Source organism: Sus scrofa, chromosome 13, assembly GCF_054392235.1.
Source record: "Sus scrofa isolate SSC_HxYL_T2T_F1_AM1 chromosome 13, Sscrofa_HxYL_maternal_Yorkshire_Landrace_v2.0, whole genome shotgun sequence".
In the NCBI taxonomy this organism is placed as follows: domain Eukaryota; kingdom Metazoa; phylum Chordata; class Mammalia; order Artiodactyla; family Suidae; genus Sus; species Sus scrofa.
Window position 1 is genome coordinate 46204026 of NC_139395.1, and position 27904 is coordinate 46231929.

Consider the following 27904-nt stretch of genomic DNA (forward strand, 5'->3'; position numbering starts at 1 on the left):
CCATGGGGCTCTTGGCAGCTATAGCTGTGGCCCAGAAGTGGGAACCCAGGGAAGAGAGGCTGGCACAAGGCTCAAGGGACCTTGATGGAAAGGGCTGTCAGGAACCACCAGCTCCTCAGGCTGGAGAGGACAGGGAGGTTATCGAAGAGGTCCTGAGGCCCCAGAGCCCCTGCCCATCCTCTCCCACCACCACCTAGGATCATACAGGGAAGCCTGTTTCCAGATGCCTGTGATTTATTTCCAAAGGTGAGCTGCAGGACATAGGAAAATACACATGGCTTTTCAGTCTACGTTTTTACAGAGAAAATAGATTCTATCATTGGCTTTATCAGTGCCATCACCCCATATTCTGTGAGGCTCCAGGATGGATGGCCTGTCTCCACAATTCTGCTTTCAAAGCAGCAACTTGGCCAAGACCCTGGGGGTGGGACTGAGGGGCAGTGACTCCCATGGGGTGGGGATTGGGTGGGGGTGGGGGTACGCGCAGAGCACATGAGCAGCACTCACTGCAAAGCTAAGGCAAAGAAGAGAGCTGGTGGAAGGTGCCTCCTCTCACCCCAAGGACATGGCTTGCTGAAGCCCAGGACACAGACCAGGCAGGGGGCAATGAGGGCTCTGGCCCAGCCTGGAGCAGCAGCAGGACTCTGAGTGTGCATGTGTACATGGGGGGGGGGGCATGCTGAAGAGGCAGCCTACCAGGAGATAGAGGGGCTTCAGTTCACACATTCCCCCTGCCCCAGCATAGCTCCCAGAGCGTGGTCCCCAATCCTGTGCTTGGCCCCTCGAATCAGCTCTATTTCAGGTGGGGAGCCCTGCTCAGGTCCCTTCTACCATCACCTCCCCTCACACCGTCAGTGTGAAACTTTCTTAGGGCCAAGCCTCCAAGTCCCCTGCACTCTGCCCAGGGCTGCAGGGAAGGGAGGAAAGGAAGGTGCTAGCTGGGGGCCTCGCCCAGCACTGGGAATTCCTTGCACATCTCTCGGACAATCATGCGGTCCATTTGGCACTGGGGTGAGGCTTCCTCCTCAGTCAGGATACGTCGAAGTGTGGCCTGCAGATCAGGGAGCCGGTGGCGGTGCTGCAGGTAGGGTGTGGAGCGGACCACAGCATGCATCAGGGAGAGGTACTCCATGCGCAGCTGTGGGAAGAGGAAGCAAACTCAGGGACCCCAGACACTGTGACTGCCGCCAGTAAGGGACAGGCCATGACTGCCTCTTGGCAGCCATGTGGACCCCAGCACCCAGAATGTACCTGGCACAGAACTGGCCTTTGATAGTTGCTGAATAAGTAAGTGAATAAATGAATCATCTCAGATACACAGTCCCAGAACGTGGCTGGCCCAGGTAAGTCCTGGCTGAGAGAGGTGGCAAGGGAAAGCAACAAGCCCCCCACCCCTCCTTTAATGATGTGCTCTTGTGGGGCCGCTGTCAAGGCCCTCTGCTTCTCACTCTGTCCTCTCACCCTGGAGGATCTTTCACACCCACAGCTTCAAATAGTGACCCGTGGAGTTTCCATTGTGGCTCAGAGGTACAAACCCGACTAGTATCCATGAGGATGTGGGTTTGACCCCTGGCCTCACTCAGTGGGTTAAGGATCTGGCATTGCTGTGAGCTGTGGTGTACATCGCAGACGCGGTTCAGATCCCTAGTTGCTGTGGTGCAGGAGGGTGGCAACAGCTCCGATTCAGCCCCTGGGAACTTCCATATGCCGAGGGTATGGCCCTAAAATAGAGGAAAAAAAAAAAAAAAGTAACCTGCACTCATACCTCTTGCCTAGACTCCCCAGTGAGCTCCAGATGAGAATATCCAACTCTTGCTTTCTCCTGCTTATCTCAGAGAGAACTCAAACTCATACATCCACCATCAAATTCTTCCCCACCTTCCCAAAGCTGAAGGCCTTCTCCTGTTATCTATTGTAAAGGGTACTGCTATCTGTTCAAGTACTTGAGCCCAAACTGCAGGCATCTTCTCCAAGTCCTCTCTCAAGCCCCAAATCCAGACCATGCCTAAGCCCTGGCCGTCTTACCTTCTACATGTGCCCTGAATCCATCTCCAACATCCTGCCAGCACCTCTGGCTTTAACAGCTCCAACTGCCCCCCCCTAATCTGACACCCAAGTGGCTCCTTATCCTCACTGAGCCCCCAATCCAGTGACATGCCCCAGGACATTTTCTCCATTTGCTCCCCTCACCATCCCTCATTTCTCTCTTACCTCTGATTAAAGGAATCAATACCAACCTTTCTTAAGCAGCATCATCTGGCTAATTTCCATCCCTGGTTAGACCAAAATGTACATGCCAATCAAATCCTAGTGTGTAAGCAGCAGACAACTAGAGAGCCATGCACTGGCCTGGACACCATTCTCCACCACAAACATCACTGCCTGGGACTCCTGCCACTTTTCTCAGTAGCCTTCACTGCTCCTTAAAGGACTGATGCCTAGCTTCTGTCCATTTTCCAAAACTAAACTGCCAGGTCAGCTGGCCTTACACTTCATGGAGAAAAAAAGCAATCTTTTAGAAACCCCTGATCTTCCCCTGGCACCCACCTCTCATCTGTCCTCACCGAATGAACTGCCCAGCTCCTGCCAGAGGCCATCCCTCCACGGGGAGCCTAGAAACTCCCCTGCTGCCTGACCTACCTGACTCCCACAGCTGCCCACTCTCCCAACACAAAGACCATTTCTCATGCTTGCTGGATCATTCTCTGGCTCAGACATGCACCAGTATCTCTCACCTTATAAACACTCTCCCCTGGAGTTCTCTTGTGGCACAGTGGGTTAAGGACAGGGCATTAACTAACACTGCAGTGGCTCAGGTTGCTGCTGTGGTGTGTGTTCAACCTCTGGCCCAGGAATCTTCACATGCTGCAAGTGCCACCAATCCAACCCCCAAAACAAACAAAGCTCTTTCCTGACCCCATGTCTCCCTCCAGTGACTCCCCCTTTTTTCTGCTCCCCTTCATTGGAAAACTCAGAGGTTGTCTCTATTCTCTACTCCCCCCCCCCTTTTTCTTGCCTTTTTTTTTTTTTTTTTTTTTTTAGGGCCACACCCGTGGCATATAGAGGAGGTTCCCAAGCTAGGGGTCGAATCAGAGCTGAGCTGCCAGCCTACACCACAGCCACAGCAATGCCAGATCAAAGCCATGTCTGCCTGTGACCTCCACCACAGCTCATGGCAACACTGGATCCTTCACCCACTGAGCAAGGCCAGGGATCAAACCCGAATCCTCCTGGATCCTAGTCAGATTCATTTCCTCTGAGTCACAGTGGGAACTCCCCTCCCCTTCTTTCAAATCCCCTCCAACTTCAAATCCTCTCAACTTTAAACCCAGACTCTCTTCCCTCTACTCCACTGATACTGCTTGTTGGTCACTCCTGACCTCCAAGTGGCAAATCCAGTGGCCCATTCTCAGGCCTGATCTCACTCAATCTCATAACTGTGGAGATGCTCATCCTCCTCCTCCTCCACACATGTGGCTTTGGCCTCCTGCTCTCTTGGTTTTCCTCCTGGGTGTCTCCTTACTTGCCTCAATTGTGCCCTGGGCTGAGGCCTGAGCTTCACTCTGACCCATATGTCCCACACCCTAGATGACCACACTGTCACAGGCTTCCCACACCTATGCACAGGAACTCCAAAGTCTCTCTCCCAGTCCCAACTCACACCCCAATGCCTCCCTGATGCCCTTTGTACCTGGATGTCTAGCAGGTATCTTCTCAATATTGACGCATCAAAACGCACCTCAATTCCCCTCTGCCCCAAAGTTCTTCGCCACCTCAGCAGTCAGCACTTCATCCACCTGGTTGCTCCAGACCCACCGCAGCAAGCCCAGCCAACCCACTTCCAACACACCCAGTCCTGACCTCCTCTCCCACTCCTACCATCTGTGCCACCTGGATGCTTCCTCACCGGCCTCCTGCTTCTGCTGTAGTCTCACAAGGTCTTTTCATTCAGGGTGTAATCAGATCACTTCCCCTGCCCCTGAGAAGAGGGGACAACCTCCCACAGCAGCCTCCAACTCTACTTCCTCCTCCTCCCCTGCCACGGCTCCCACTCTCTCCAGACAGCCCACCCCCATCACTTCGTGACAGGCTCCTCTGGGTCCTGGCACATCCATCATGGTTTCTGAGCAGCCTCACACACACTTACCCAACTCCAGCAGCGCCCCCTGCCCCATCTCCATTCAGTGTCAGGGGCCCTACTTTATCCGCTTCTACCCAGCTGCCAACCCCGTTGCAGCCATCTCTAAGCACCTTGTCTCCAGGTGACAGGTCTGCAATGTGCCGCACGGTGATGTCGATGAGCGCCATCATGTCCGTGTGGTAGAAGATGGCAGCCGTGGCAGGGCTGGCGAACACGTCCTGCAGGAACTTGAGGATGGAGTGCGGTGGCTGAGGCTCGTGTTTGAATATGCGCACAGGATCATCTAGAAGGCAGGGCAAGAGGGGTCAGGACGGTCCTCACGGGGGGCCCGGAGTCACCCCAAGGAGTTATGGGGGTCATGGAGTCACAAAACATCCTGGCACTGCAGAATCCTGGGCCCTCACCCCCTCTGTTCAGGAGCAACAGCAGCTTTTCGGAGAAGATCTTGACGTTGGCGTGTTTGCTCAGGGCAGCCATGATGATGTTCTGGTCAGGGGCTGGGAAGAACATGGGTGTAAACAAGTGCGCAGGTGCTGAGCCTGGAGACCCCCCCGAGAGTCAGACACCTGCAGGCGGACCCCGCCCCCACCTGGCAGGTGCAAGTTGAGAGCCAGAAGCAGGTTCATGCAGAGATCCGGCAGTTGCTCCGTGGTGTCCAAGGGCAGCCCGTCCTCAACAATGCTCAGCAGGAACTGGGCGAAGGGTGTGCCCAGATGCTCTGGGAGAGGGACATACAGAAGTCTGCAGCCCTGTCCTACCCCCCACCCTGTCCAGCCTCCTTGGTTTCCTGTGAACCCTGGGGACACTCTGTCAGGTTAGGGTCGGTGGGTCCCCAGCTCCTCAGACCACGGGTCCCATCTCCAGCTGGCTGTGGGCCAGCGACCTGCCTTCTTACCATAGTGTGCGTAGGGCACTGCCTCCCCCATGGAGAAGATCATGGCCAGGATGAGGGCAGAGTAACAGAGTTTCTGGTGGTCTGCAGGGGAGCGGAGCAGTCAGTCATGACCCCTACAGATGGTGGGACCCCTCCAGCTGGCAGGAAGCTGCCCGCACTCACCCTGCGTGTCTGTCTGCATGTCCCGCGCTAGCTCCACAGGCAGCACAGATGACACCAGCGTGGAGATGATGGCCGCATCCAAGCTGCACATGGCACCAAAGCACTTGAGAAGCAGCAGCCGCAGTGACACCCGGTGCTCCTGGCAGGGGACCCCATGTGCTCAATGCCCGGAAACTCTACCTCTACCCAGGTCCCTCCATGCCCCCTCCCCTCTGTCTCGCACACACCATTTGGTAGTAGGCCACCAAGGCCAGGACAGACTCGAACTCATTTCTCTTGCACATTTTCTTGCAAACTTCAGGGTCTGCGTCTGTCTGTGGGGAGGAAGAGGTGGGATGGAGACACTGAGTGCCAGTGGCCATGTGTGAGCACAGTATCAGCAGGGGAGACTCCTGAGCACCTGGGAGGAATGGGGCAGGGAAGGGTTGCTGTTCTACACACTAAGGGACACTTGGGAGCCCCCCACCCGCACCAGAATGTGCAGCAGCTCCTCCAGGTAGCAGCGGATGACACCTTCATCCTCATACAGGGCCCAGCTGCGCTGCTGGGCATCATCCTTCCGCCGGGCCAGGTCTGCAAAGATCACCTCCAGCCGCTGCTGGTCATGGCAGACCTGCCCTGAGGGCAGAGCTGTGCTCAGGTCCTGGGGAGGAGAGGGTGAGGCCTGGCTCAGTACACTTGCCCCTCACCATCTTCAGGAGACCCCCAGGCCTGGAACTCAACTCAGACCTGAGGTGTTAGGCAAGGGGCTCCAGCCTCACCTCCCAGAGCTGCCCCAAGCCAGCATCCTCCCAAGACCAGTGAGGGGACTAGCTCCTATTACTCTTCCCTCCTCCCCACTGCTCCCCATCAAGCTCCCATAAAATTCCTGTTCCCAAGGCCCATCCTTCAACAGTGAGGCCCCCAAGGGCACTGGCCCATTTCTATACCCCTTTCTCCAAGTAGTTCCACTGCCCCCAAGTCTTGGTAACCTTGTGGGACAGGATTCTGCATGAGACACATCTGTGGGGTGTTTTCCAACAACTTGCCTCCTGTACCAGACCTGGGTAAATAACCTCTATGTGGAAGGCCATGGATTCTGTCATTGCCTGAATATGACTCTGAGACTCCAGGCCTTGATTCTACACAAAGTGGAACCAGACCTGTCATGTACCCACCTTCCATGTCCCTGTGGGCCAGTGTCCCAGCACCGGCAAGCCCAGTGACTCACTGCTTCCCACACCCCAAACCAGAGCTGTGGGAGCCATGGAACCCTGAGGAGAGACTCCAGCCCATCTGGCCCCCACTGTGCAGACTGGGCTCATGGCTTCTAATCCTGCTCCGTGACCCAGTGCCCCAACCTTGGCAAAGGATCCCACCCACTCCATGATGTCCACTTACCCCACTCAAATCCAAGTCAGCACTCAAGCCTTCATCATAGCTCTCAAAGTACCCATTTCTCTCCACTGCCAAGGCCAGCAAGGCACTGCCATCTCTCATGCCCTATGTCTATTCCTTCCCTACAGCCCAAGAGAACTCTTGGCCACCCGCATCTGTCTCATCTGTCACCTGCCTCAGGTCTCACCTGCTCCCACACCTCATTCCCTGTGTTCCAACCATGCTGACCTTATTCCACTTCCTCACGTGAGCCAAGCTCAGTCCTGCCTCATGGTCCCCTGTCCAAGCTGAGCCTCTGCCTGGAATACTCTTCCTCTTCTTCTCCTTCAGGGATCAGCCCAAATGTCCCCAGCACTCAGCTCAATGAATCCAAGAGCTGGAGCTCATCAAATATATATCAGTTAAAGGCTGGACACAGTGTGAGGGTGGGGATGGGGTGGGGGCAGTAGGGTGTCCCCAGGATGGGGAGGCCCCTGGCCCTGCTGCCACCCTTACCTTGCCCTCTACCAGCGAGAGGAGGACCTGCTCCATGACAGGTGAGCTGGCCGGTACAGAGGCCTGGATGTGACCCACCACGACACCAATGGCCACCCGGCATAGCTCATGGCTCAGGCCGGTGTTTCTCCGCACAAGCTCCATCAGCTCTGCCCCGATGGTCCTGGGCACGGCAGTCTCAGCTGCCGCCTTCTCCTCTGTGGTTCCCAGGCTCAGCGCGCCCAGGGCCTCCAGCTCATCAGGGGCTGAGGCTGTATCAACTGCCACCTCCTCTGCAGGGGGCTCAGGGTTTGGCACCTTGGAGGGAGGGGGCTGAGCTTGGGACACAGTAGTATGGGTGCTTCGGCGGGGCACAGGTGGGGGTGTGGGTGAGCAGCTGGGGCCCAGCTCAGAGGAGCTGGAGCCTGTATAGTACGTGTCAAGGGAGGTGCTGCTGACAGAGGAGCCGCTGGACACAGAACTGCCCCCGGAGGGCGTGGTATTGCAGCCGCCTGTAGGCAGAGAGGGCATGCTATGGTGGGCAGCCCCAGGGAAGCCCTACCCCTTCAATCCCAGAGACCCTGCCCCCAGCATAGGTCCTCCACCAGACCTTTCCCACCAAGCCCAGAGCCCCCAACTGCCCCAACATGTGCCTGGTCTTCCCCCCAAGCCTGGAGCCCCCAGTTCCCTGATGCATGCAGAGCAACCATTCCAAGTACAGGGTGCCCACCAACTCCTGCAACCCCAACTTCTCACCACTCCCTGAGGCCACCAGGGCCTCGCGGTCTCGGCGCTTCACAGGTGGGGGTGGCGTAGTGGGTGCTGCTCGGCGAGGCTGTGGTGGGATCTAGGGGGACAGAAGTGGGATCTGAGGAGACAGGCTGCCATCTACAGTACTACCTGACTAGGGGCCTGAGCTCCTAGCATGGGCAGGACTATGGTCCCAGGCAGCATCACTGACCAAATGGACCCTTTGAGCCTCTGGACAAAGCCTTAGGCCCCACCCCCCTCCCTTCCCCAGGATGTTCTCACCATGTACCTGGTAGAGGCCTCCATCTGCCCCAAGATACTCAGAACTGGGCAGGCTGTGCTGTCGCTCAAACCCAGCTCGACACACCCCATTGGGCTGCCTAGCGGCAGCCGTATCCAAATGATGGTCACTGGTGGATGAGGTCATAGCTGCAGGGCTGGGGGCTGAGGGGCCTCTGCGGGACAGGGTCTCTTTCCGGTGGTGGATCAGCTTCCTAAGGGAGGGACAGGGATTACTGGAGGAGTTACAATTCCTTGGGTCCTCATATGCTCCCTGTGGGATGCTGCCCACCCTAGCCCAGCTCCCCTACCTCTGTCATGCTCCACCCCCTGCCTCACTCACTGGAGAACTCCGCGCTGCTCCAGGCTGTACTTGCCACCATCCCGCATGGCTGCATTGTGCACAGCCTCAATGGCCCGGTCAATGGCTTGGAGGACATCTTGCTCCAGGCCCTGTGGGAGCAGGGATGGGCAGTTAGGCCTGGGGGCCAAGTGAGGATACTGAGCCCAGAACCAGCCCAGGATGGAGCCTGGGGCAGACAGAAGACCACTACAGCTAAAGCCCAGGATGCTAGGTGAACATAGTAAGATGAACTAGAATATGAAATGGGGTTCACAAACTCAGGGAGCTGGGCCACAGGGTGAGTGCTGCTTTATATACTTGGGGCCTACTCAGGATTTTACCTCACAGTGAGGCTCTTAGCTAAGATGTGTCTGAAAACCCGGAGTCTAGAGCAAAAACAGCCCAGGGACCCCTAGTTTGAGGTCATGAGTACACAGTCTATCCCCAGGCTTGGCTCAGATCCCTGGTGGAGATGCCAAGCCAGGAGCCTCTAGTGCTTGGAACTATTTAACAAATCACTTTAGATCTTGCTGATCTTTCACAAAATCAAGGTCACATTCCAGAACAGCCCTGTCCTCAGAGAGTCTTCTGCAGGCCCTGGTAGCTGAGGATGGGCCAAAGGGATCTCCTCTTCCCACCCAGCTGCTAGCCCTCATCACCTCAAACTGTTCTAGGAATCTTCCAGACCCACCCTGGGAAGCAATGGTTCTGTGTTTGTGGCAAAAGACAGACATGAGCACGGGACCTGGCCCCCGGCCCCTGGCCCAGATTCTGTGTTGCCATCCACAGTAACTCAGGGTCCAATCTAGGTCCTGGCTGGCATGGGGTGGGGAAAAGAGGGTGACAGCTGTGGGACCAGCTACCCCTACCCCTCCCTGCCCCTGGCACACATGGTCCGTCAGGCATTGGAACCTCAGAACTAAAGTGATAGCACTCCAGAGTGGGTTTGTGAAATTTCTCTGATGGGAACAGACAGATGGACTCAGAGGTCAACAAAGCCCTCCAGGTAGCATGGGGAGTGCCACAGTGTAGGAGACAGAAGACGGAAAGGGGGACAGAAAGAGAATGACAGGCTACACATAGAAAGCAAGAAAGATGGGGTGCGGGGAGAAGCAGATGGAGATAACATGGGAAGAAACTGAGATGCGGAGAGAAAGCAAAGAGTCGGAGGAAGAAAGAGATACACACAGGTGGAGAGTCAGAATGACACAGAGATATAAAGACGACTAGGGAGGCCAAGACAGAGGGAGATATGCAGCAAGAAGCCAGGGGATAGAAAATATGATAGCCTCTCTGCCTGCCCCAAACACCCAGCCCCAGTGGCCCAGGTTGGGGAGGGGTCTCAGAGGCCCTTGGGGAAGACGCAGGACTTCCCTCAGTTCTCCAACAAGCCCCCAGCCCCTGAGAGGCTAGTCTGACATGCTCATTCCAGACTCACCAGCCTTAGTGTCCAGGGCTCCCCCTCTCACCCCAGACACTCCTAGATACCAGGAGGCCAAGGGTCCAGGGCCCATCCCCTCTGGCAAGACCAGATGGCATCTCCAAATTTATCCTGTTATTTCTGTCCTGAACTGGGCTGGGATAGGATGTCTCCTAAAGACTAGGGACTAGGATGGGGCGGAGGTGTCTGGCACAGGGCAGGCCTAGAGGCTCCAGGCCCTCCTTCCCCTGTGATCAGAATAGACCAGCTGGAGACAATGCACCCCAGCCCCCACACCAGGACTATTCTTGGGGAAACAGGAACTGGGACTGCAGCCTTTACTGGAAGGAAATGGGGCTACAGCCAGACCAAGGGAAGCCCTGGAGAGGTCTCACTTCCTTGCAATGGGAGAAGCCCCCACCCAGAGTGGGGATAAGGAGAGATGGAGCCCCTCACTTTCTGAGAAAGGAAGTCTGAAAAGTCAGGGCCTGAGGCTTGTGAAAGAAGGTAGAGAGAGTAGTGCCGGGGAGTGTCAGCAGGGACTGGGATCTCTGGCTCAAAGTGGGTTAGCAAATGTGTCTTAGGAAGGGTTTAGGAAATGAGAGAGTACAGGGTAGTCAAAGACATGAGGTCTAGGGGCTTGGGGGTTATTTAGGGGATGAGGCTTCTGGGTCCAAGTTGGGGTGGGGTGAGGGTATGGAGATGGCTGGAAACAGGAAGTGTCCAGGGTTTCCCAGGTCTCCGTGGTGGAAGCTGAGGGATGAGAAGCAAGCCTGTGGGATCCTGAGGATCCCAGGAAGGGGCTGATTAGGTCTGGGGTCTCAGTGATGTGTGGAACCGGTCAGAATTTGGTGTTGCTGGAATCTCAGGACTGACTCTTGAATTCTATTTGGATGGGGGTTCAGATGTTGGGTCCCGATGGGTCCGCGATCCCAAGGAGTCTTAGTACTAGATTTAGGCTTTGGTGGGTCTGGACTCCTCAGAGTTGGCTGTCAAGGGCATGGTCTTCTGTGGGGGTGCGGGTTCTTAGAGCCCCAGTCCTTGTGGCGGGGGTGGTCTCAGGGTCAGTTTCTCAAACTCCATTATCTGTTGGAGGTCCCAACGGACCTGGGGTGTCGGGTCAGCCTTGTGAGGCTGTTCTGGAGCTGACCTAGGGGCTGCAGAGGTCGGGCCAGGGAGGGGCACACTCACCTGCAGGCGGCGCAGGTAGGCGGGCGGCACGTAGCCCGTCTCGCCACTGCGCGCCCGCGCCGCCAGCCACCAGTGCGCGCTGCTGCGCTCCAGCACCAGGAAGGTCTCGCCCGCGGCGAACGCCAGCGCGTTGGGCTCCGCCGAGCGGAACGCGTACAGCGCGCGGTACATGGGGACGGGCCAGGCTGGGCCGGGGCGGGCCGGGGCAAGAGAGATGGCGAGGTCTGTGGATTCAGGACGCCAGGCCAGGAGCGCCTCGCCGCGCTCGCCTTGCCCCGTGACATACGGCGCGTGCGCGCGCGCGCCCGCCGCAGCCCCGCCCCGGGAGTGTGTCGGTCTCCGAGCAGAAGCGCGGAGCCCCCTGGTGGCCTAAAGCACTGGCGAGTCCATCGCCCTTTCTGCCAGTTCCGTGGGCTTCTGCAACCCTGCAAGCTCATGCCTCCCGACCTCCGCACCCTCCCTAGAACCCCAGCCTTAGCTTCTCTCGCCTAGCCCTCCACTCCCTTTATCCACTCAAGCCCAAGTGCTGCCGGCTGTGCTACTTTCCCAAAGTAGCGTTCTGCCTGCAGCCCAAAGGCAGAGCCAGTGTCCTTCGCAGATAGTCCCGTGAGTCCTGGCCACCCCGAAGGAGTGGGTCCTGACCTACTAATATAAAGGTCCCCGTGAAGGTAGTCCTGTTGTTGCATCTTGATACTTAAAGGCGTCAGTAGGGGCTGGGTCTCCACGGTATCTCTAGGCCTTCGGATCCCGCTTACCGCACCAGTGGTAGGCACTGGGGTGCAAGGAGGGGGCTTTAAAAACAAAACAAAAAAACCACAGCGTGGGGCCATTTCTCTGTCCAAAGTCCTCCCATCCTCCCTTCCCAGCCTACTGCCTCTCTCCCACCACTAGCATCCCTCTCCTTCTCTAATGTGGGTCTTTGCCTAGTTTCCTCTGCCTGGGACACTTCCCTCCCTCAAGCATAACGTTGCTGGGTGCTCGAACCCCTATAAATTGCTGTCACGTTGCTCTTTCTGTTGTCTCTGGCGACTTACAACTCCAGGTTATCTTGTTTCTGATGCTTCTCTAAGAGCAGACAGAAGGGCTAGTGGAGGGTGCGGAGTATGTGGCCTTAAGAGCTTGTTTGATTGGTTCACCTTCAAGTCAGCCTTGGGAGGATAAGGGCTGTGAGGGGAAACCCTCAGGCTCAGAGTCCTGGGGACCTCCTATTCCTGCCCAGGGGCTACTCCAGACACATTCCCTTTGGAAGTCTGGGCCCAGGGAACAGGGACTATAGGCACAACCAGGCCAGTGTATGCGGTCGGCCTGCTTTTGGACACAGTGGACATATGCATAGGTGGCCTTGGAGAGGTGATGGGAAGTTCAGGCAAAGGATATGTCTGCTAGAACTGGACATCCTGATCCTACCTTCCTGGCATTGGTATCGTGTCCTTCTTCCCAATATCTAGTTCTGCAGTTCAAGAACTACCACACTTCTTCCCTAAAATCTTCCTAGCACAGACGTAGGTCTCTTAGGAACTGCCCTGGCTAGAGCTATGTAAAGGATGAGACTAGCATAGCTGTAGTGGGGTCCAGGACTGAGTAGGAGTGCTAAAAGGTAGTATGGCCAAAAAGACCACACTGCCTGAAACGCTCCCTTACATTAAGTCTCCTGGGACCTTGACCACAGAGCCAATAGCTGCCAACAGGCCAGAGCCTGGTGGCTATCTGAAGCCCCAGTACTGGCTCCAGGATATCTGACAGCACAATGTCCAGCTAATTAGCTGCTGCCAGTGGTACAGGACCTGGACCCAAAATCTGGCACAGCTGCTGCCTAACACTGGCTTAAGCTACATGAGGGCATGGGAAGACCTGTGTCAAGAGTCAAGTATAGTTCTCTGCATAAGGGGTGATGGGTTATCAGGCCAGGTCAGACCCGAGGGACCTATTTAAGGTTACATGTGTAGATGCTTGGTTAGGGTACTGAGGACTAAGCTAAGAGGCTTCATGACTTAAGGGTCCATGAGGTGGGGGCACTGGCAAGGAGAATTTTGCCAGGCCAGGGTGAAGGTCACGGCATGTGTGACATTTCTGAGACCTAGGAGGGGGGTTGGCTGCCTATTCTTGGCAAGAACGACAGCAGCAATGTGGACAATTAACAAAAAGATTTGTATTAGAACATTTACACTGAGGGAAGAAAGAGGTATTTGCATCATCAAATATGGAATGTTGAAGAAATAGTTAAAATAAATAAAGATTCCGAGTGCGGTTGGGGCTGGCTCAGGCTGGGACTCACAGAGGCCTCTGCACATCAGCTCCAGGCTGCAGGGGCCACCGCCTGGCCATACTGGCCTCCTCCCCGACGCAGCACAGCTGTGCCTGGGACACAGAGAGTCTCTCAGGTGTTGGCGCAGCCAGCAAGCTCACTCCCCACTTTCCTCACTTATCTCTGTGACAATGTCTATCAGGCTCTGAAGCCCAAAGATATAGCCAGCATCCTGGCCCTCATGTACTACACTGTCCTCGCCATACAGCCTGCAAGTGGTGTGTGCAAAATCAATCATGCGCACGTCCACTGAGCTGGTGCCAACAGGCTTGTAGGCATAGGCACCAGCAGACTCATCAGCTGACTCCTCTGACAGGTCCTCCAAGTCCTCAGCATCCGAGTCCAGGGCCACCTCAGGCCGCTCCTTGCCATCATAGATGACCAGCAGGGAGCTTGAGTAGAAGCGGTAGGATTCTTGTCGCTCCAAGACAGCCTTGAGCTCTGTCAGCTTCCTAAGCACAGGGCCCAGAAGCTCCCGACGCAGGTACCTTCCATTGTGGAAGAACTGGAAAAGTGCCTCCTTGAAGCCCTGCACAGACAGCTTCCGTCCGTGGTACTTGTTCATGAACATGAGCTGCCCACTGCCTGCCTGGTACACCTGTGGGAGGAGAACAGCAGGTCAGGTGCTGACAGTCATCTCAGATCCTTTCACTTGTTAAGTACACCAATGACCCGAGACACTGTCCTTTCTAATCAGCACCCACTCAGGATGCAGCTCTCTGACCTGGTTCTATCACCAGCCCCCTGCTCAGTGTATGGCTTGGTGAAGGGGGCCTAACCCTCTTGCCTTTCTCCCCCTCCTGTCCACAACCTCTGGACTCAGCCAGCCAAGCTAGCCCCAGAGGGGATCATCCAGGCATTCATGCTTTCTTTTCTAACCTGAAAGCGGCAGATTCAGTCAAATCTGGAATCTTTTTTGGGGGTGCTACTCTGTGGCATGTGGAGTTCCCAGGCCAGGGATCAGATCCTAGCTACAGATGAAGCAACACCGATTCCTTCAACCCACTGTGCCAAGCCGGGGATCAAACCTGCATCCTGTGTTGCAGACAGGCTGCTAATCCCACTGCAGCACAGTGGGAACTCCTAGAATCTCTGACCAAAGGAGATTATGCTCAAGTTGGGGAGTGGCAGCTCCTGGATACCCTAGGCAACCCACGCCACGCACCAGCACTCCTCACCTGCATGCCACATACTCGGACACCAATGACCGCAGATGTGCTCTGCTGGCATTTGCGGATCTGGTTAGCTGCCTTCTCCTCTGAAGCATCGTCACCATGCTGGCGTGTACCCATCTTGAGGTCCAAGACACAAGGCACCTCATAACGGGAAGTCAAGTTCTCCAGTAAAATAAATTCTGAGTGGTTAAGGACAAAACTCCTCTAAAGAAAAGGCGTTTGCTCCAGAAGTTCCCACTGTGGCTCAGTGGTAACAAGCCTAACTAGTATCCATGAGGATGCAAGGATGCAGGTTTGATCCCTGGCCTCGATCAGTGGGTTAAGGATCCGGCACTGCTGTGAGCTGTGGTGTAGGTCGCAGATGCGGTTCAGATTCTGCATTGTTGTAGTGTAGACCAGCAGCTGTAGCTCTGATTTGACCCCTAGGCTGGGAACTTCCATATGCAGCTGGTGCGCCAATAAAAAGAAAAAGAAAAAAAAAGAAGAAAAGGTGCTGCTCCATGGGGCCTTGGCACTCCCAGGGGACAATGCCTGCACACAGTGTCCTAGGGACCCTGCTATCTCCCATGCAGGGGAGCAGCTCAGGGCTTGACTAGAAGGCTTTTAAAAGGTACCTTCAGTTCTTCTCAGGGAACTGAACTGAGAACAGCCTGAGAGACACATACACCATTTCCTGAACTCAGCAAATGTGGGACCATGGCTAAAAACTGTCCTAAATTACAAGTAAAACATTAAGTTCAGTAAATCCGTGTTAAAATGTGAACTAGAAATATCAGTATGAACTCATAACAAGTTTTCTCTTTAAAATAAATGTTACTTTCCAGTTGGGGACACTGAAAAGATCTAGAAACAATGACCAAATATATGAGCTCTCTTGGAGCAGGAAATGGTGAACTGACCCAATGCAGGTTGAATATACCCTTGCACGCTAGGTACAAGTGGTTCTTATAAACATGTTTTTCTCCCCCCCCCATTTTTGTCTGCCCCGAGGCATATGGAGTTCCCAGAGCAGGGATGAGACCTGAGCTGAAGTTGAGACCTAAGCTGCAACTGCAGCAACGCTGGATCCTTAACCCAGTGTGCTGGTCCAGGGATCAAACCTGCAACCCAGCATTCCCAAGATGCTGCCAATCCCACTGTGCCACAGTGAAAACTCTGGTTCTTATATTTTTAAGAGGTCAAAAGTATATATAATACTTCATGACACATGAAAACTGAATGAAATTCAAATCTCAGTGACCATAAATAGCTTCACTGGAATACAGCCATGTTCACTCATTTACATTATCATCTATGGCTGCTTTCTTGCTACAATGGTAGAGCTGTGATGCAGTATATGACCTGCAAAGCCTAAACATTTACTATCTGGCCCTTTACTGAAAAAGTGGGCAACCCCTGCCTTAGAGAAATGACTGAATTCACATCTGGAACAGAAAACGTATATGACCCTGTTCCATCTCTTCATACCAGAAAGTAAAACAGCCACCAGACTACTGAGATTGTGTCAAAATGACTCAGGAGCCTATTTTAAAATAGGCTCCCACTCACCAAACACGGGACAATTTAAGCATCAGTAAAGATAACTGCAATAGACTAAAACACTTCAAATGTGTTTAAATTTATGGGTTCATAATAATGCTGAAAAACTCACTAGTCACCTCTGAAGTATGTTAAGAAATGATCTCATTATCCCAAATATCTAGTAAATGAAGAAAAATAAACATTTAACCTGCCTTTCCTATATGAACTGTATCTTAGGATAAATATATAGTTGATGAGAGAAAGTTTCTTTACAGAAGGATTCCAGCTAATGAATGAAAAAGGAAGGACAAAATCAGAAATCACCTAATGAAAAAATGATCTAAGGCATTGATGATACAAAAGATAAAGGCAACTAAATACTGTTCTTCCCCATGGACAGGTACAATACCATCTCAAGGATTCTTGCCCCACTTCCCCAAAACTGAACCTGAATCTGATCAAGCCTGTGGATCAAATTATCAACTTAATGGAAACAGAGGGGAAAGAGTAACATGTAAAAGACACCACAGGATGTAATCAGTAAAATCCAGACGGTGGGAAACTCCAGAAGACCTAGTTTCTTTGACAAGAAAATGTCAAGAAGAAAAAACAGAAAGGGTATATATATACACATATATATTTTTTTGCTTTTGCTTTTTAGGGCCACACTGGCAGCACATGGAGGTTCCCAGGCTAGGGGTTGAATTGGAGCTAAAGCTGCCAGCCTATGCCACAGCCACAGCAACACCAAATCCGAGCCATGTCTGCCACCTACACCATAGCTCACGGCAATGCTGGATCCTTAACCACTGAGTGAGGCCAGGGATCAACCCCACAACCTCATGGTTACTAGTTGGATTCATTTCCACTGTGCCACAATGAGAACTCCCAGAAAGGGTATTTTAAAAGACTTAAACATCTCAACCAAATGCAATATGTGAATCTCATTTGGATCCCCATTCAAATAAATCGTCAATAAAAACATTTATGAGACGTTAGGAAAATAGGGACCAAATTAGATATTTAATACTAAGGAATTACTGTCCACTTTGCAAGGAATAATAACGGTATTGATGTTTTAAAATATCTTTCTTTTAGAGATACATGCTGAGGCATATACAGATGAACTATCTGACACTTGCTTCAGAGAGAATTCAGCTGGAGGCTGCTGGGTAAACAGTCATGACAAGAGACTGACATGAGTGGGTTAACCAATTGCTGGACCTGAGAGACTGGTACTTAGAGATTCAATGCATTATTCTATCTGGAACATCCAGGTTCCCTGACTCTTAAAAAAAGAAAGGACCCTGTGTTTTCTTCATGTGCCAGTCTGGTGACTCAGACTGAAAAGTCAGTCCTACCCCATTCCAGACCCTAGCGGTTAAGCACTATTAGGGGACTTGCGCAGGAGTCGGAAAACATGCACTAGCTTCTTATACTCTAAGCTAAAGCCCCCCAGTGCAAGTTGGTCTCGCCATGAGGTGCCCCTCGCCCCCAGGAACCCATCAAAGCCCCTTCCCCACCACCTGCACCCTGAGACCAGCCCTCAGCCCTTGAAGAAAGTGCTATTTGCCCATGGTTACCATATAGGGTGCCCTGGCACAACCATGACTAAACAATCCAATTTCTTTCTCCAAGCTCCATGGGTCTCCTCACTTGCCCTCCCCTCTCCCAAAGGCAGAGACGCCCTGTGAACAAAGGATACTGTACTGGTTTCGATGTTTTGCATTCTCCTTCATTCTCTGTAACTGTTGCTGGTGACACTTCATGCTCCAAGGGTTGTAGTGTTTAAGCTGGGAACTTACATTCCCCTTTTTCTCTACACTGTAGTACAAGACTTCAGATTTCTTCAGCCACTCAAGTTCTTCTTCTAATTTATGGCTATAAAGAGACAAGGAGCTGAGAAATCAAGTCTTATCAAAATTCAGAGGCAAAGAGGTATGAAGGAGCTTTCTGGAGTGACAGAACTCTGATACCTTGATGTGGTGGTCATTTCAATGTACACATTAAACACTTCAAATGAATACGTTTTATTTTATGTAGCTTATACCTCAAGACAGGTTGATTAAAAAAAAAAAAAAAAAAAAAAAAGTAGGCTTGCTGTTTTCCTACAGTAAGGGAAACTCAGGCTGCAAGAACACCCCGCACTCCCAAGGCAGTCTTTACTGCCCTCTTCTTCTAGACAGTACTACCCCTTGGCTTCTGGTATACTCAGGTTCCCTGACTCAGAATGCTGGAGATGGAGACAATCTGAACTGAAATTCCTTAAGTCAACCTACTTAGGTGCATTTTAAATATGTAATTTATATTTTTACAAGCTCTCCCAAGGTACAGCACTGGGAGGTCTCTGCTTAGGTGGATCCTCAGGATCTAGGGATACCCAACTGACCATTCTGTCTCCCACTATCAGTGAACAACCTGAGGTGAGGGGATGGCTCCTATCTGGGTCACTGCTACATCCCCAAGATGCAACACAGGGCCTGGCACAGGGCAGTTGCAGAAGGACTGACTGACTAAAATTCTTTAACTGCTGCCACTACAGTTGTTTCACCTGAAATGGCATGATCTAACTCAGAGTCAAAAAGAGAAGCTGAGGGAGTTCCCGTTGTGGCACAGGGGAAACAAATCCGACTAGTATCCATGATAATGCGGTTCAAGCCCTGGCCTCGCTCAGCAGGTTCAGGACCAGGCATTGCAGTGAGCTGTGGTATAGGCCACAGATGCAGCTTGGATCCCGAGTTGCTGTGGCTGTGGCATAGGCTGGCAGATTTGAGCCCTAGTCTGGGAATTTCCATATGCTGCAGGTGCGGCCCTGAAAAAAAAAAAAAGAGAGACAAGCTGAGCATGCCATGTGGAAATCGGCCACTGAGTGACAAGGTACTTAGTAAGTCCATTGTGTGAGTCCTTAGCCCCAGGGACTGGGCTGTAAATGAGATCCCTCCCCTCCCAAAGTCCAGAGGTCTACACGTACCTCTTCATCTTCTCCTCTTTCCGGTGCTGCCGAACCCAGTCTTTGGGGGTCTTTTCTGTTTCTAAGACGTGATGTTTTTTGTTTGTCCACCTTAGGAGCTTACTCTTTGGTTCACAGTCTGAATTATCTACACTTTCCACAGCTCCAAGGTCCCCTTTTAATGGATATGCTATTAAGCACAAGTTCCTGTCTTTGTCTTCTTCAAAGCACACAGATACAACACCTGGAAGGAGGTGAGGAACAGAGAGGACGTTTAATTCCACAGGAAGATTGGTTATAAATAACATGATTGTAACATTTGTTTTTTTCTTACCCTGTTCCTTAGTCTCTATGTTGCCAGAGGCCCAAACTCATCTGCAAGCCTAACAAATATCAAAACATCTAGAAAAGATGACACCATACAAGACAAGCGATTAGGGAGCAAACATGGCCAAGAGTCTTCCTCTCTGATGCACTCAACAAGGCAAGAGCCAAAGAATTACAAGACACATTTTTCCATCATTGAAAATGTTTATTAATTTATGTAATTCTTCTAATCCTGAGAAAGATGTAAAAACATTTGCTCTTTATATCTTGTGGGAATTTTTAATGCCCTAAACAGAAACTCCGACGGCCTTGAGGCTTGCTTTAAAGCAGAGCCTGAACACAGATTTGCCTGAGGAATAAGAAGCATCCAAGGGTAAGGGAAGACTGGGCAAGCAAAACAAAATAAAGGAGCAAACAAAACAAACCACACAGCACAAAAGAGACCCTAGCAAAGGCTTCTTGTAGTGCCCCCACATGGTGGGCACCCCCAAGCCTTTTGTCCTTCTCAAATATATTGCTTTATTGGTCTTTGCAGTCTCATGTAACAAAAGAACAAAATGAACACAAGGCAAATAGGGTTGGGCTGGGAGCACAGATGCGCAGCGGCCTTGAAAGCAGCTCTCCCCGAGTCTCTAGAACCTGCCATGTGTAATTAGACAGTCTTTGAGGAGGGGGCTGTCAGGTGGGAGCATTTCAGCAGGTGCCGACGAGTGCCTTACAAGCGACTGGCTGAACACTTTTCTTCCCAGGCCTCTCTGGCCTGGGATCACTCAATTTGCTCAGTCCTTGCTGCCCGCCCGCTCGCTTGCTGCAGGGGAATGCGTGCTCAAAGAGACGACACTTCTGAGGTGGTACCCGGCTCTGGGCGCAGAGGAGCGGGGGTGGGGAATTCAGGGGACCACAATTTCCTGTGGCCATGGGGAAAGAACCAGGGGAAAAATGGGGACAGGGGCGGCCAGCTAACAAGGGGCCTTTGGCTTTGTCCTGGAAAAAACAACAGAGAAGGACCAAGTGAGGGCCCCCAACTCCCCCACCCCCATCACAACACACATGCATGTTCAGAGTACAGAGAGAGGCACCCAGTACATTCTGTCTTCAACGAGCATGTTTCAACAGTCCCAGAAGAACCCAAGTTGTTCAAGAGTCTTTTGTATAACCAGGCAATGTAACTTTAAAATTAATTTCCTTAACGGATTCTTCCTTTATTTACACAGGATCCCCCCTCCCCAAGAAAGACCGCACCATGCTGGTGGTTGTGGATGTCCCTCTCCAAAATGTACTATAAAAAGGAAGAACGAGTCACCATATGTGAATCAAAGGGATTGCTGTAATATAGTAGTTTTGGGGACATTCTGTAATAGCAAAGGGCTTCAGCTAATCAGCACAAGCCTCCCACTCCTGCATTCCATCTGACTCAACCCTGCTTCCAGCCTACCTAATCACCAAGGCTTCTGGTTTCCTGGAGGACAAAAAGCAGGCAGCAAGTATTCTGGGTAAAATCCTCCCAAAGTCTTCCCCGGCTGTTCCCTCATGGGGGACTATGGGTTACCTTGATCAAGAGACACCTGAGCATAAAACAGAACTACACTTCCACCAAAAATAAACTCAAAACAAATCCACAAAACAAAGCAATTTCAAGCTTACCAGGGCTTGAAAACTGAGGGTGTGAGGTGGTGGACGAGGGCCAAGAGGAGGAGGAGGGAAAACACAGAGTGAGTGGGAGGGGTGAGGGCTCCGAGGATGGCTGCCCGGCTGCCCGGGGCCTTTCTTGGCGGAGATACCTTGCATGTCATCGCCAGGCGCTGGCAACCCCTATGGCAGCTGGGGGCTCACCTTTGTATTGGGGAGTGAATTTGCGCATCTCGGCTGGGAGGGTCTCGTAGAACTGGTGCTCCCTCGGGACCAGGGGCTTGCACAGGGTCGTCTCATTGAAGCGGAGCACGCATGAGTGCCCCCCAACCTGGTGGACAAAGGGCTCCAGCAGGATGCCCTTGGCACGGGGCTCCACGTCCATGGCCCTGAAAGCTGGGCTCATCCTCCAGATGCGGGCGGCAGAGAGAAGGGGGAGGTGGCGGGGTCCAGTGGCCAATGCGTCCTCGGTCTGTCCTCTGTCCCTGCTTCTGTCTGGCCTCAACTCCTTAGTTGTGTGGGGCAGGACACTCTGCTGGAAGCAAATAGAGACAAGGGAGTTGGAAGCGACCTGGGAAACGCCTTGGAGGCACTAGTCCTCCTCCTCCAGCAGAGAGACAAAAACAGCCTAAGCTCACACGCGGTCACGCCCACACCGGCCCCGCCTCCTCCCGCAGAAACAAACAGCCAGTGGTGGGGTGGGGCAGGGCGGGTCTGGATGCTGAATGCAAACAGGCAGGGACTGGCTCTTCGGACCCCTAAACAGTCCCAATCACTCCACCTGGCCTTAGGCGTTACCTAGAAACTAACATTATTGTTATCGGCTTCACGACAAGGTATTATCACAATTTCAAACCTAATATTAGGATTAAATCTTCCCACTTTCAGATAAAAATTCCCAGTAATTGATGCCCAGGTCTCTCCATTTTATATAAATATATGTTAATAGACTTTTTTTATTTTTTTAAATTATTATTATTTTTTGTCTTTTTGCCATTTTTTCGGCCGCTCCCGCGGCATATGGAGGTGCCCAGGCTAGGGGTCAAATGGGAGCTGTAGCTGCCGGCCTACACCAGAGCCACAGCAACGCGGGATCCGAGCCGCGTCTGCAACCTACACCACAGCTCACGGCAACGCGGGATCCTTAACCCACTGAGCAAGGTCAGGGATCGAACCCACAACCTCATGGTTCCTAGTCGGATTCGTTAACCACTGCGCCAGGACGGGAACCCCAGACTTTATTTTTTTAGAGCAGTTTTAGGTTCATAGCAAAACTGAGAAAATACAGATTTCCCATAAAACCATCTTCTCCACACATGCATAGCCTCCTCCATTAACAATATCCTCTGTCAGAGTGGTACACTTGTTATATATCATGAGAATCTATACTCATATAGCATCATAGTTTACATTAGGGTTCACTCCTGGTCATTAATTTTGTTTTTATAAAATGACCTGAAAGGGAAAACCTGCTTATGCACCATCTAGTCAGATTTATTCCCCCAGGGTGTCCATGCACACTGCCCTGCTCAAGGCCAAAGATAAGCCCTATTAACCTTATTTAGCAGTGGGGATTGGGCCTAGCTTTAATGATTAACGTTTGTATCTAAAAACAACCAATCAAGGCTGGCTAACTCCTTTTAAAAAGATACATAGTGTTCTAGGTCACCACTAGACCATTTTTTCAGTTCTATCCCAATCTCCAAAAGCTAGGACACACCTTTAAACCAAAGCTGCACTCTTGGGGCACTCAGGGTCTCATCCACTGAGGCCCAGGGCCTTAGACCTCACCTCAAATCCCTAAGCACACTGGATCTCAGCAAAGCATACCTGTATGCGTCTATGAATCATTTCAAGGTATGTCAAGCTGTTCTGTTCTCTGTCTATAATTTAGTACAGACTACACATTCACTACTAGCACTACTAAAAGGGCTTGGGTTACAGTTTAGTATCGGTACAGGTTTTTACTAAGCACTCTGATTCCAATTACTCCCAACTGAGACGGTGGTGGTGGTGAGAAAGGACTGGCTGGAGATGTGCCCACTGGTCTCTAAGATGGGTGAAGCGCCTAGTCTGTGCTGGGCTCACTACAGGAACTTAATTCATTTGCCCTCAGGATACTTTCTATGAGGCCAGGCACTACTCTCTCTGTAGGAAAACAATGAAGCTCATTCTGAGAGCTAAGGAACCTTATCCAGGGCTAGGGACAATAAACCATAGTTCCCAAATGGAATTTCAAACTACTGGATATCTCCACATGGCTGCCTCTGGAGCCCAGGGTCTATGGCACATCTGCCTTGGTATAGCACTCAAATGTACATGACACATTTAGCTTGTCCTGTGACAGTGCTTTCGCTGTATATTTATATTTTCTATTTATAAAACAGCCTCTTTTTAAAAGTTTAGTCTCTTCCTTTCAGAAATAACTGATGGTGGGCCCCCACTGGACTCGAAGATTAGGAATAAATAAGCTTTTGTACATGCAAGGGGCAGAAAACCAAAGGCTCTGATTTCTCATCTGGCACTACCTTCTCATCAAAGAAGCCCTTGGGAGGGCATGTGCTGAGAAGAGTCCCAAGACACAAAACAGGCAATCAGCTCGAAGGATGAGTGAGTACCTTCCAGCCACTCCAGAAGGTGGAGCTCTGAGATGCTAGGCCATACAGGCCCTTTAGGTTTATATAAACATCCATTCATACAAGTTTTTCATTAGTGAAAAAGACCTCTTGAGCAAGAGCAACACCAAAAGAGAGCTACTAACTGCTGATCGGACTACGAGTACCTAAGCAAGAACCAGGTACCACTGTTATTAAACTGTGAAAGCAGACTCTCCTTGTGGGCCAGGCTTTAGAAACATAATTCAAATGTTTCATAAACATGTAAAACTGGGAGTTCCCATTGTGGTACAGCGGAAATGAATCCGACTAGTACCATGAGGTTTCGGGTTCAATCCCTGGCCTCGCTCAGTGGGTTAAGCATCTGGTGATGCTGTGAGCTGTGGTGTAGGTCGCAGATGCAGCCTGGATTCTATGTTGCTGCGGCTGTGGTGTAGGCTGGTGGCCGTAGCTCCAATTCAACCCCTAGCCTGGGAATTTTCATATGCCGCAGGTATGGCCCTAAAAGGCAAAATAAACAAACAAACAAAAAAACATGCAAAACTGCTTTTATTACCAGAGCAATGCTAACACCAATGGAGATCCTTTTCCAACTCTGTTCAAGATTCCTTAAATGTATTCAATTAAGTAGAAAAAAAAAAATTCTCTCTCCAGTTCTCTCTCATACCCATTCCTCACCTCTAGTGAAAAATCCAAAAGAAAAACTGGTTCTTCACGCCACCTCTCTAGAGTATGTATGGTTCATGGGTATGGCTGGAGGCTGAAAGGACCAGTAAGGGTCTCCATCTCCTTCTCCATCTCCTTCTCTTTGTGTTCATTAGCTGCTGGGTATAACGTGGCACCTTGCCACCCTCCCCCAAGCACCGATCTCTGGCAGTCCACGGAACACTGCTCCCCAGAGAAGAATCTTAGCTAGAGAGACAAAGAAAAAAAATGCCCTTTCTCGCCTGTGCCAAGTCTCATGAGAGAGGAAACTCCTAAATGTGAGGCAGAATTAGGGAGAAAAGTGATTACCCTGTAGTGAGGTGGAGCCAGATTCTGGTCCCAGTTCTGCCATTTAATTGGTTGGAGGAACACGCCAAGTCCCTAGCTCCATCTGGGTTCTAGTTTTCTGGTCTATAAAATGGAGAGGAGAAACCTGGGGTAGATCTCTACTCTGGATGGTATAATCAAATTAGTAAGTGGTAACCAGCAGTTTGTTTTAATCAAATAGGAAAAAACATTAAAAACCGCTGCTCTGCACATAATATGTTAAATCCTGTTTTGTGATTTTTAAATTTCAATTATATTCAACCTTTCAACATGAACATAAATATGGCTTCACTATACTTTTTTTCTCACATCTAGGGCTGCAGACAAGGGAAACAGAACTTTTGTTCTAGGGTCCCTTAGAGGCCCTATCCCTGTGGGAAAATGAAGTATCAATTTTTCAAGGATTACACAACAGATCAGGTTCTTCTCTAGCAGCCTCAGCCTCCTCAGAGGAAAGAAAAATGCCCAAAGCATGTGTTCCATTTCACTGCTACTCTTTCTCTGTTCCACAAATGGTCTGAGCAACTGGCTCTCTTAAAGGTTTTTAAACATCTGACGTCCAAGACCTAGTTTCCCAGATTATTAATTACTGAGAGGTCCATGTGAGGTATGGACCCTGAACCTACGGAGAAAGGAAATAACCATAAAATACTGGCTTCAGATTTAGCATCTATTTTAGTTTCACACATTGCCTCACATTTGTCATTGAAACTATCAACAGGTAGGGAACACAGAACATGATTCAATCTAGCCTAGGACATAGATTTTCCCCCACAGCCCATCTCTTCAAATTTATCCTTAATTAGTTTAAGGATCTGCTAGTAACAATGCCTTAACAGTCTGAACTTTTAAAATGTTGCAAATAAAACAACTATGACTCATGAAAACCCCTGGGTCCTTAGCTCACACATCTAGAATTTAGTTAATGAGGCTATAAACAAGATCTGCTGAGGCCACTTACTCTACCTCTAGAAAAGCCCCAGGGTTGGGCAATCACTGGAGATGGTGTGAAGCACACTAGTGTGATGGTGTAAAAACAATCTTCACCACCTGCACCTCCTCTTCATGAGCTCCAGAGCCACTGCCCACATCTGCGCACCTCTATACACAACCCATAACTATATCACCAGGGTCAGTCACTGGAATTCTCAAACATCACTGGTAGGAATGCAAAAAAGTATAGCCATCTTGGAAAACAGTTTGGTAGTCTCTTATTAAGGTAAACATATACTTATTATATGACCCAGCAATCCTATTCATAGGCATTTATCTAAGAGAAATGAAAATGAATGTCCACATAAAGACTAGTATAAGAATGTTCACAGTAGCACTATTCACAATAGCCAAAAGGTCGTAAAAAACCAAATGTCCACTAAATGGATGAATGAATAAACAAACTGTGGTTTATCCATATTATTGAATATATGCAACAACAAAAAGATTAATCACAAAAGTATTATGTTAACTAAAAAAGCCTGTGTACTGTATACTATATGGTTCCATTTATATGACATTCCAAAAAAAGCAAAACTGTAATAGCAGAGGAGTTCCCATTGTGGCTTACTGGATAACGAACCCAACTAGTATCCATGAGAACTCGGGTTCGATCCCTGGCCTTGCGGAGTGGGTTAAGGATATGGTGTTGCCATGAGCTGTGGTGTAGGTTGCAGACTCAGCTCCCATCCCACATTGTTGTGGCCGTGGTGTAGGCTGGCAGCTGCAGCTTTGATTCCATCCCTAGTCTGGGAACTTGCATATGCTTCAGGTGCAGCCCCAAAAAGACCAAAAAAAAAAAAAAAAAAAAAAGGCAAAACCAAAAAACCGTAATAACAGAAAGTAGATACGCAGTTGTTGCCAGGAGGCAGAGATAGGGGAATAGGACTGATTGCAAAGAGGCCCAAGAGAACTTTCAGGGGTAATGAAAATGTTCTATGCTGTGACTGGAACAGTGAATATGTGACTACATAAATGGGTCAAAACATCAAACTGGAGACTTAAAACCAATGAATCTTATTGTATATAAATTATATATCAATGAAGGAATTGGATTTTTCCTTATATATTTTTTAATTTACAAAATTTTCATACTAAGCAATACTATTTTAATAATCAGAAAAGACTGCAATTAAAAGACCATATTAGCTGTTAAATAGTTTCTACATGCAAAGGCACTGGCTGAAATTTACCTTCCTATCCAATCTTTTTGTTTTGTTTTTTAGGGCAGCACCCATGGCATATGGAGGTCCCCAGTTTTGGGGTCCAATCGGAGCTACAGCTGCCGGCCTACACCACAGCAAAGCAGGATCTGAGCCTCGTCAGCAACCTACACCACAGCTCACAGCAACGCCAGATCCTCAACCCACTGAGTGAGGCGACCTCATGGTTCCCAGTCAGATTCACTTCCGCTGTACCACGACAGGAACTTCATACGTTCCCATCCATTCTAACTGGGCGCATTTGCTTTCATTGAGCATCTCATGCCTAGCAAGATAAGCCTGGGTTGTGATCTTGGCCAAAAAAAGTGCTTCCTCTTTTCTGTGAAGATACTCCCTGATGGTAGAGACTTTCAGGGACAGCCATATTTTCCCTCATAAATCCATGACACCCACTGCTAATCCTAAAGCCATCTGTTCATTTTGAAAGTCTTTTTTTTTTTTTTTTGGCTGAGCCTGCAGCATATAGAAGTTTCTGTGCCAGGGATCAAACCTGTGACACTATAGTGACAACACTGGATCCTTAACCTGCTGCACCACAAGAGAACTCCTTGAAAGCCTAATTTTTACTGGGATCTATTTTTTATGGCTAAACCTGAGGCATATGGAAATTCTCAGGCCAGGGAATTGAACCCAGTAGCAATGCTTGCTGGATCCCTTAACCCACTGCACAGGGCCAGGAATTGAACCTGCACCTCTGCAACAACTGTAGCTGCTGTAGTGATATATATATACACACACATATATATACACACACACACACACACACACATATATATATATATATATATATATTTTTGGTCTTTATAGGGCTGCATCCACGGCATATGGAGGTTCCCAGTCTCGGAATCCAATTGGAGCTACAGCTGCCGGCCTACACCACAGCCACAGCAACGCCAGATCCCAGCCACATCTACCACCTACACCTCAGCTCATGGCAACACTGGATCCTTAATCCACTGAGCGAGGCCAAGGATCAAACCTGTGGCCTCTTGGTTACTAGTCAAATTTGTTTCCGCTGAGACAACGGGAACTCCCTGTCCTATTTATTGTGTTTCCTCCACCTTGCCCCTAAGAGAAACAAAGTTCATAGTCAAAGATTTTT

General features: G+C 50.5%; 2 protein-coding genes across 7 annotated transcripts in view; both read right to left on the bottom strand.

Annotated features, from left to right (window-relative positions):
• Positions 1-216: 216 nt before the first annotated feature.
• Positions 217-11329, bottom strand: NCKIPSD (NCK interacting protein with SH3 domain). Of its 3 annotated transcripts, none has more exons than XR_014823088.1 (13): positions 11033-11329; positions 8422-8531; positions 8089-8293; positions 7806-7896; positions 6804-7561; positions 5671-5841; positions 5426-5512; positions 5199-5337; positions 5037-5117; positions 4731-4859; positions 4546-4638; positions 4252-4424; positions 217-1138 (listed from the first exon to the last, which is right to left on the bottom strand). XR_014823088.1 is itself a non-coding variant. In XM_021070642.2 (13 exons), exons 1-13 carry the CDS (start codon positions 11201-11203, stop codon positions 935-937), a joined length of 2145 nt encoding a protein of 714 aa, XP_020926301.2. In that variant the 5' UTR covers positions 11204-11329; the 3' UTR covers positions 217-934. The 3 variants fall into 3 exon arrangements, 2 of the variants coding, with proteins under 2 accessions (XP_020926301.2, XP_084844410.1); XM_021070642.2 differs by having other exon boundaries at positions 7071-7561; XM_084988284.1 differs by having other exon boundaries at positions 7071-7561; positions 8082-8293.
• Positions 11330-11674: 345 nt separating this feature from the next.
• IP6K2 (inositol hexakisphosphate kinase 2) overlaps positions 11675-27904 on the bottom strand; it is a 28885-nt gene continuing 12655 nt past the window's right edge. The window contains exons 2-7 of one of the 4 annotated variants that reach the window (XM_084988353.1): positions 21144-21474; positions 19005-19227; positions 17739-17914; positions 14516-14691; positions 13826-13935; positions 11675-11823 (exon numbers count right to left, since the gene is read on the bottom strand). In XM_084988353.1, the coding sequence (XP_084844479.1) occupies positions 11784-11823; positions 13826-13935; positions 14516-14691; positions 17739-17914; positions 19005-19227; positions 21144-21345 (927 nt within the window). In that variant the 5' untranslated portion in view covers positions 21346-21474 and the 3' untranslated portion in view covers positions 11675-11783. Of the gene's footprint in view, positions 11824-13161; positions 13936-14515; positions 14692-17738; positions 17915-19004; positions 19228-21143; positions 21475-27904 lie in introns of those variants that run through there. The other 3 variants (XM_084988354.1, XM_021070643.2, XM_003132192.7) reach the window with 3 other exon arrangements.

Bases quoted from the DNA above. Each gene is read 5' to 3' on its own strand.
- NCKIPSD (XM_021070642.2), bottom strand. From the start codon at position 11,203: ATGTACCGCGCGCTGTACGCGTTCCGCTCGGCGGAGCCCAACGCGCTG. The intron at 8,294-8,421 runs GTGAGTGAGGCA...TCCCTCCCTTAG, and splicing joins GAGCAGCGCGGAGTTCTCCA to GAAGCTGATCCACCACCGGA. The intron at 4,425-4,545 runs GTGAGGGCCCAG...CCTGCCTTCTAG, and splicing joins GTTGCTCCTGAACAGAGGGG to ATGATCCTGTGCGCATATTC.